Raw genomic sequence first — 9,837 nt, 5'->3', positions numbered from 1 at the left:
AAAAAGTTATTCGAAGAGGAAGGAGAAAGAAGGCATGGAAGAGGATGGTTGTAAAAGTCTGCTTTGTTGGAGATGGCTTTACTAGAAAACCACCTAAATATGAAAGATTCATTAAGTCAATGGGCTTACATTTCAAGAAGGCCCCTTTCAGTTTAGTAACACATCCTGAACTGACAGCCACCTTTTGCCTGCCAATACTCCATGTAAAGAAGAATCCCTCATCCCCACTATATACACAACTTTAGGTCTTATCACCAAAGGTACTGTCATTGAGAGAACGTGAGCGAGTTGGGCCTTGTGACATAAGGAGGCAAGGTTATTTTGGGGAAATACGCCCAAGTTATCAACAGTCCTGAAAATGATGGATGCATAAATGCTCTTACTGGTTTGATAGCAGGTGCATACAAGTAACTCCTTGTAATTTCTGAAGATGATACACCAATCTGGAAAACCATAATGACTGATACTTCTGAATATAGCTGGTCTTACATGTCTGCAGTCATTAGAAGATTATTTATTAAATTGTACAAAAACATCAAAGTGGCCTGGTTTTTTAAAAAAAGTCTGTGGACAAATTGGATGAAAATGCATGTTTATGTTGGTGCAAAACATTTCTGATACCTATGCATAGTTTTTACATAAGACACATTTTCCACAAACTTTTTTAGAGACCCCTTATATTACCCAAATTAAGACAGAGAAGGGAGAGTATATGGTATTGAAGCACCATTTAAATATAAAAAGAAAGACTGGGACCTTCCTGAGGTGGCCATCCTTTCTACACCGCAATTTGTTCTGAGCCTGGCAAGGCTCACCTGTGTGAGCACATACACGTCAACCCACACAGAATCACACAGTCATTTCATTTTTGGCAACAATCATTTGAAATGGAGTTTTCCCCTTTCCTCTTAGGTGAGCCTTTAGAATAACTGGCAGAATTGTAGCACTGTTGGTCTTAAGAAAGGAAAATGACACAAGAATTAGACATTCCATTATTTTCCCAAGGAATGCTGCACTGTTTTGATGTTGGCAAACTTTTCTGAAAGAGAAGAACAATGTGCACGGGGACATGTAGATCCTCTACATCACTTGTGGTCTGACTGCTGGGATGTGCGATCACCCAGAGTGAAGCTCAGGGATATTGGGACGTTTCTCCAACACAGCCCTGCTAAACAAACAACCACAGCCAACAACAGAAACAGTTTTGATAGTCACTGGTTCTACTTCTGACTTACTTCCTTATTAGGTAGTTCGAAAAGATTTTTTAACCCTTCTGAATCTCATTTGTAAAAAGTGGTAACCATATTTGGCCAGTTTACTATAGGGTTGTTGTGATGACCCAATGTAAAGTAAGAAAGCCAAGGTGATTTTCCATATGGGAATTACTCTAAGTGCTATGATAAACCTCTGATTTGACGCATTTGTCTCCATTGTGAAAATAAAGATCCAGTTGCAATAGAAGCTTATAATCTGCTATTGATTTCCATTAGCCTTAACTCGATGTTTAAATACCAAAGTTCACTTTAAAATTTAAGAAAAAAAATAAACTTTGCCTTAAGGAATAATCTAAAAGCAGACTCAGAGAATGATGAGAAAGTCAAGATGCACACGATTTAACACCTGCACTCTTAGTTCTTTCAAACTTGGATTAAGTGGGGCCGGGTTCATTCGCAATTCCTGAGGCATGCCACAAGAGGGGGCCCAAAGCAGTTAGAAAACGCTCTGAGTCCAGTCTCTTTGTAAACAACTTGCTTCATTTCGGCAGCACAAATCAAACAGGAGACGGTTGTGGTGGAAATTAAGCCTTGTAGGCTAGATGGTGTTAGGAAGAGTTTCAGTCCTACTTTGGGAGGAAGAAGGAAAATGCGAGTCCACACACAGAAGTGTCCACTCAAGAAACACTGATATATCTTAGATGTCTTCATACATTATGATTTTTTATGCCTAAGAACTCCCTGAATTAGGTACATTTATTCCTGTTTTACTGAGGAGGATGATCCCATTTAGGGAGATTAACTTCCTTGGTTAAGGTCTCCGGATTAGTGAGTTGAAAGCTGTGTTCTGAATTCTGGTCCTTAGGGTTTTTACAACATGATGTTCCTTTCGTATTCTAATATTGTCCCCTGGTTTCAAATTTCAACTGAACTTGGTCATGCTTACCTCATTGTATCGTCTAGAAGAGATGGTGGACAAACATGGGCTAGAGTGACCTTTTTTTCCTTAGCACTGGCTCCCTGCCTTGTTAGCGCCTCTTTTTCTTTTGCCCTGTTGTGTTGGTTTCTTTCATCTTTACCCCCCAAAATCAGATGCACAAATCTACATCAGAGAAACCAGCAAACTGTTAATCATGGCTTTGCCACGTCTTCATAGTCTCTTTTTCTCCCTTACAGTGAGTGCTGTCCACAATTCCTTCAGCCTCACGGAGCTGGGGGCTTAGGTCTGTACAGGCCTTCCGTGTGGATGTATATGCTGCAGGGGAATGCTGTCCATACTAAGTGACCTTCCTTCCTCAGGGCTATATCATTTTAGTTTGCAAGTGAATCGTACTTTTTCCAGGGAGCTGCTTCTATGTGTTGAGATCCCATAAAGATTTACAGAGTGAATGGTGTACATTCAAAGTAGATTTTTCTTTTTCTTCTCTCTTTTTTTTTTGAGAGAGATTTTTGGTATAGGGTATGCACACTCACCAGAGGGACAGAGAAACAGAGAGCAAGAAATCACTTGTGCTACCCCCACCCCCCGGGGCAAGGGGTGGCCACACTGCAATCCCTTCTCTTCTACTCTCCTCTTGGAATTTTGGGCATGCACGCACATGTGCTTGGCATGAGTGATAAGTTGCTGGGTCCGAGACTCGAACTGCAGTCAACTACATGGGAGTCCAGAGAAGTAAACCATTATGCCATCTACTGGTTCTCAAAGTGGATATTTCTGAGCTGGCCTAGTGATTAAGGGAACTGGATCCTACATGGTCAACTGAGGTTTAAATCCCAGTTCCAGAGGCTTGAAAAATACTCTAGGTGCATATGTGTGCCCCAGATCTTGACAGGGCAAGATGGAGAGATGGAGGAGAAGGGATTGTGCATGACCATGCCCCATTTGGGGGTGCTTTCTTCCTCTCTCTTCCCTTACTCTCTGGCAAGTGCGTGCACCCTCTGGCAATTAAAAAAAAAAAAAAGAATGTTTCCGTATTTTTTCTCAAAATGAGCTTTGACCTCGAATGATACATCAGCTCTCTGTCTCTCATTATGGGAAGACAGAGGGATCTGTGGAGCTTTAGAAAGAAGCTCTGGGTCTTGGGAGACAGGAACTGGTGAGACCATTTCTCAGGGGAGCACAATGCATGCATCATTCCTGACACTTCCCAAATACATTAATTTCTGTTACGGAGTTTGAATTCTTCATTCAAAAGCAACCAGTGTCTTCCAGATGGGCTCCATGGCTTTTGTCCCAGTTGTTTAATGTCTTGTGTGTGTGTGTGTGTGTGTGTGTGTGTGTGTTTAATTCTTTTTCTTCCCCAGTTGGCTTTCCATTAGCTATAGAGTCCCTTCCCTGAAGAAGGGGATACATTAGCAGAGGAAATAACTGAACACTCATGAAGAGAGCACAAGGCAGCAGCATATACTTAAAACCAAAATAAATGAAGGTCCAGGGATTACTAAGATGCAGAGGAAGGAGAGCACCCCTCCAGATTCATCTTGTTTCTGAGGAGGGAAAGGGTCATGGGTAAATGAGTGAGAGAAAGGAAAAACTTCACAGAGTAGATGGCATGGGAGTAGAACCTTGAACAATGGGTAGGGTTTTGGTGGGTGGGGAAAAGGGAGTTTGGACAGGGTTATGGTATGGAAGAGGCCTACAAGTGGGACTGCAGTATGTGTATAGAGACAGGCATTTGGGGAGCATGCCTTGGTATGGTCATTTATTCAGGAAACCACTCTGTGTCTGCTTGGAGCTGATGGAAGGAGACGGGCTTGGGGAAGATAAGCCAGGATCCCTTGTGGGGAACAACTCAGTTTGTTGGTGAATTGGAAGCACATGTCTATGGTAGCCAAGAACTCCTAGAAGCCAGAGGTGCCTTTAGGGAGAGATGTCTACAGGGGTGGGGAAGATAGCAAACTGCAGAATTAGGGTATGCAACAGCAGAGGGCCCAGCATGGCATGGCCTGGTCTAGGGAGGTGAGTCCTTTCATTTGACTTGCCACATTATTAAGGACTATACTCAGGATTTTGTCTTATACTCAACTGATAAAGGGGCCTGCATACAGATTTTAAAGCACTAGTCGGACAAGTTTGTACATTCCAAAGGTAAATCCGGTAATTTGCCAGAGCAGTGACCTCAGACATGGGGCACGTACCCAGGGGTTACCCAGGTCATCCAGTGAAATGTGTGAGGAAAATTAATATTTGTAGTTCTGTAGGCATGTTTTATAACACATAGACTATATGAGTTGGCAACAGTATATGAGGGGATTTCAAAGTTTGCGAAAAAATAAAATTGAAGTCTGAGTTTATTGTGGTGCAAAAAATTTTGAAATTCATGCATAGTTTATTCCTAATGCACTTTTTCCCATAAGCTTTTTGAAAACACCTGGTATATGATTCATAACTAAATAAATGTACATTTCTTGGGGGAACTTTCTTAACTGATGACAGAGCATGATAAAAAGTGTGAAAATATGAAAAGAGGATGCACTGGTGATGGGGGGGAAGTAAGGCCAGCTAGGCAAGAGAGTATCATTGGGATCTAGGCTAGAGGTAGTAGTGAGGATGTGGAGGAACTGGAACTTCTCTGGGAACTGAGTCAGAGAGATTTATTTCCAGGATAAAGAAAGAATCAAGGGAGATTCTTAGCCCAATCATATGGTTGGGAGTGAACAGACATTAAAGGTCCAGTTTTAGAAGCTCCTGGTATTTGGTTGGACCAAACATGAAGGAAAGAAGGAAGAAGTAGAAAACTTGAATAATTCCTAGATTTCTATCTAAACTACTGGGTAGATGACATGTAATTCCTGAAGAAAGGAGAAAGAGAAAAGTGGAGACAAATTCAACAGAGAAATTTATTTTTGGACCTGGTATGTTTGAAAGGTCTGTGACATTTCACTGGAGTCCTCAAGCAGGAAAATGAACAAGGAGAGTCTGGAGCAAGAAGCAATCTGGGTTGGCCATATGGATTCTGGAGATAGAAACCTTAGTCATGAGTCAAGTAGCTCATGGAGAATGTACAACCACCAAGCATGGAATTACATGGAGACAAGCATGCTTGAAGACCAGAGAGAGCAAAGGTGCAAAAAGAGAAGAAAGTCACCAAAGCCAAATTCTGGAAGATGCAGAAGGAAATAGGATTAGGAAAAAAAAAAAAAAAAGGATTTGTCAAGGAAAGGAAGAATACTACATAAAGCATTGATAACAGGAATGAGTAAGAGCAAGATAAGCATACTGAAATGTTATAAAGTGGAGAGGAAAGAAATTGAGGAAGCTCACATGAGGTTGAAAGAACGAAAAAGGAGACCTTTGCTGAGAAGGACAGAGGAGTAGATATATTAAGTTGTCAGAAAAGTCATGACGTCTTTATCCATGCAAAAAGGTGTCATGACTTTTTTGACGATCCAATATGTTAGAATTATTACTAAGGGGAATTCAAGTGTTGAATGAGCCTCTTCTCTCAGTTCTCCTTCACCTGGGATTCAATTAGTTTTGGCTTCACTTGGGACTGGTTATGGTTTACTGAATCAATATCTGTATTTGTGCCCACCTGACAGAAGCACAGATTTCTAATATCAGAGTTATTAAACCAATGAGGCAAGCTCTGTGAGCTCCACAATTCCTTGAAAGTTAGAAGCCCTAATTTCTTGTGGAACAGAGACCAATCCTGCCTTCAAACAAGGGGAAATTAAAATTAAATACCATGTAGTCATAGGGCAAGGCCATATGGTTCTGCCACAATTACTTGGGCAACAATGGGGATTTGCTAAAGTCATTTTACCCAGAAAATCAGAGGTCATCAATGTCTTCATTAAACAAACATCACCCATTCATATATTTATTAATCCAATCATTCATTTGTTCTTCCAAAAGGTATTTATTAGCACTTTAATGTGCCACACCTACATTAGAACTTGGTTATAAAAGTGAGTTTGAGCACACAAATCTACCCATGAGAAAATGGCATAGAACCCTGTGTACCTTGTACCCATGTCAATTTCCTGGCTTAGCTATTTTACCATAAACATCCGAGATGAAACTGGGTGAAGGGAATATATGGGAGATATTTCTGTACTATGCAACTTCTTGTAAATCTGTAAGTATTTTGAAATAAACATTTTTAAAAAGTGAGTAAGAAACAGTCCTGACTTTAGAGCAAATATCCAGTCATGCAAGGGGAGTCAAAGACAAGTAACTAGGATGAGGACCACGCTACAGGAAGGACCAAGTGGTAAAGGGAGTCTACTCTCCCTGGGAAGGATTCTGGAAAGGGAAGAGGTGGGTTTAATTGGAGTGATAAATGCCTTCTAAGCAAATGCTGTTTCTCTGAATGCTTAGAACATAATGATGTCTTATTATTATTATTATTATTACGTGGCAGGATGGGGATGACATTTAACTTTCATATGTGCTCTCATTTCATGCTTGACAATAACATTGCAACATAAGTATTACATATCCATTTTACAGAAGAGGGAATAAGAGTCAGTGAGCCTTGACCATCTCTCTGTACTCACACGGTGGCCCAGTTCAGGTTTTCTGAGCCCACAAATAAGCCATTAAATGTAGGTGGATACTTGTTTCCATCCAGGTCTTCATCAGGTGCTCCACCTGGTGGATCTGAGATTATCTTAAAGGCTAGGGTGGGTTGGAGACATGGCTGACAAAGAATCAGCTATGCAAGTCTTGGAGAGGTTGTAATTAGTATAAGTAGCATCCCCATAAAATGATAATAGCAGCTCATATGTGCAGCTGCATTTATGAAATACTTAAGTGTAAATTAAGCGTTATCCTGAGCTGAAATGCTTAGAGCCTTCTGATTTGAAGGGGAGGAAGGAGTGGCACTTGGCTCAGGGTATGAGGATCAGGAAGGGCTGGTGCAGGGTCTTCCAGTCCCTGTCCCTACCTCAGGGGCGATGTAGTCTGGGGTCCCGCAGAAAGTGTTTGTCTTTGCATCTCCTAACATGTTCTCCTTGCACATGCCAAAGTCCGCAATTTTGATATGTCCATCTTTGTCTAACAGGATGTTATCTAGCTTCAGGTCCCTGGAAAACAAGAGCAAAGCATGATCTCACTTGAGTAAACTCAATTTGGTTAAAATTAAATTGCCTTAGGTCACGTGGTAGCTCACCCCAGCAGGACCTGAGAGGGAGTTGCCAGGGGTCCTTTGATGACCTTTCCTTACCCCTCACTGCCCCACCCTGTAATCTACAGCTTTGTGCAGGGTGCCCACTGCTTTAGGCTCCTTGGTCTTTGCTGCTTGACCCACAGCTCATGATCAGGATCTTCCCATAGCTCCTGTTGCCCCAGGTCAGCTGGCATAAGGTCTTACTCTCTAACTTTTGTTATCTTTTGCACCTCACTCGGCACCTAGCACATAGTTTGAGCTCAGTTCGTATTCCTTGCATGAACTCTTTCAGCAGGCATTGAGAGAGTGCATGAATGTGCTGTGTATTTAAGAGAGGATTTCCAGAAACAATGCCTGCATGAGAAGAGACAGCTAGAAATGCTGGTGATGTTGGTGTAGGGTGGTGTCTAGTCCTACACAGCCTGTGCATGCATTCATTTGTATACACAGGGGGCTGTGGCCCAAGCTAGTTCTTTCATGGGAGGGCTGGCTGCTGCTGATTCCTCCTTTTAATTTACCAAGGAGAACAGGTCAATATAAGAGGGACAAGAGCACTGGTCTCAACCTTTAGTATTTTTCTTGGGGATAATGGTGAAGGAAGAGAGGCTTAAAAATATGCTTATTTGGTGCCATTTTCTATGTATTTATGTCTTCTATTTTAAATTTTGTGAATAAATTATACTGCACCTAATTCCAAACCCAGTTCAGGAAGGTTATTTTCTTTCTTTTTTTTTTGGAGAGGTTTTCGCTATAGGGCGCGTGTGCTCGCCAGACAGACAGAGAGAGACATAGAGACAGAAAGCGAGAAATCACCCCCCAGGGGGGATAGTCATGCTGCAATCCCTTCTCCATTCTCCTCTCAGGATCTTGGGCACGCATGCACACGTGCCCGGCGTGAGTTTTAAGCCACCGGGTCCGGGATGTGAACCATGGTCGACTACGTGGGAATCCAGTGACATAGCCTTTATGCTAACTGCTGGTTCCCAAGGAAGGTTATTTTAAGAAAACACTCTAGGACCAGAATCCATCAGATACCATAAGATCGTGTCAATAAATTTCCTTTTCTTTAGAGAACTAGTATCCTCTTAAAATAGCTCATTCTATTCTTAAAGGTAACTGATATTTCTTTTTAAATACATGAATTAAGTGAATTTACCTATTGACCAAAGGATGTTTTCTATTAGATCACACATGATACGCTAATGGAAATAGTAGAGTATAATGTACTCTAATATTTGAAAAGTGACATCAAGTTTTCTCTTGCCATTCCTTCACCAAGTTCAGGGAGAAACATTAAACATCGAGTATGTTCCTCATGTGTTGCGGTTTTCAAATCCTTCAACATTTTGGACCCTACCCTCCAAATATCTCAGTTTCATCCGTTTTTGTCTTGACAAGTGGTGCTAGGAATGGAACCAATACCTTCCAGATAGATAATCTGATTTGTGCAGATTATGGTGACACTATGAGCTTCTGCTACCATCCTCTTGCTTTGGCCTAAGATAATACATTAGTTGTTTTAGTAACTTCACCATAATAATGGTCAATATTTTAGTTCATTGTAAACTAAAGCCTTCAAGTATTTTTTCGCCTACAAGAACAGACACCATTCCAGTTTCATCCTGTACTTACAAAATTGATTTTTTAAAAGATAATTCTGGTGCCTCATTTGACATCAATTTTTAAACATTTTTGTTTTATCGATTTTAGTTGATGAGACTTGATGAATTCTAGTTTTCCATATAATATTCAGCTTTCTTTCTCTTTGTGTTATCTGTCCATGAATTTCTGAACTTTCTGAAATCTACTTTCTTCAAGTCAGGATGTGGGCTGGTGATGGCTGCCACTGCCTTCCTTAATTAGTTAAGATGACTTGGGAGAGAGTAGAAATAACCATTGTTCTTATCCTTTACTACACCTCCTCTTAGAGAACTTGCTCAGGCTCTTTCTCAAAGATTCTGTTCCCAATGAGCCTGACAAATAACACTGTCTTCCCTAGCTCAGTTGACTGGAGCAGAGGTGGGTTGGATCATTCAGTTTTTCTCTTTGGGGGTGTCAGAGTTGCCATGTGGGGGCACTAATCTGTCTTGGTTAGGTGCCTGAACTGAGGAGATAACCAGGGCTGTAAGTGGCACATGCATGCCCTTGGAAAAATAGAACACTAGTTTGTAAAAGAAGTGGTTAGGTCACCAATAAAGTGGCTAGGCCAAGAGGAGAGATGTTAGTCATGTAAACCCAAAGATACGTAGAGGCAATGAGAGAGAAGCTATCTTGGTTTTTGATGGATTTGCCTTGTTAGTGAGGCCTAGATTTCACTTAAGTGAAAGATTCAGTGGTTTTATGTTGCTTGTCATAAATATTCATATTCTTCTAAAGTCCCCATTACTATTTGTTTCGTCTTTCTCCATTGTTAAACTGGGAACCTCACAGGAGTAGAAATATTGCTTGTTATTTATTGAATTATGACTTCTCTGTCAACAGTATAACGTGTATGGAACATGCAATAAATA

General features: G+C 41.0%; 1 protein-coding gene across 1 annotated transcript in view; it reads right to left on the bottom strand.

The window, feature by feature from the left end:
- PRKCQ (protein kinase C theta) overlaps positions 1–9,837 on the bottom strand; it is a 129,510-nt gene that overhangs the window by 23,282 nt on the left and 96,391 nt on the right. Inside the window, exon 17 of the mRNA XM_006150052.2 lies at positions 7,106–7,244. Coding sequence (XP_006150114.1) covers positions 7,106–7,244 — 139 coding nt within the window. The remainder of the gene's footprint in view (positions 1–7,105; positions 7,245–9,837) is intronic.

This window comes from Tupaia chinensis, unplaced genomic scaffold (genome assembly GCF_000334495.1).
Source record: "Tupaia chinensis unplaced genomic scaffold, TupChi_1.0 Scaffold000275_1, whole genome shotgun sequence".
In the NCBI taxonomy this organism is placed as follows: domain Eukaryota; kingdom Metazoa; phylum Chordata; class Mammalia; order Scandentia; family Tupaiidae; genus Tupaia; species Tupaia belangeri.
This window is presented reverse-complemented; position numbering and strand designations above follow the sequence as displayed.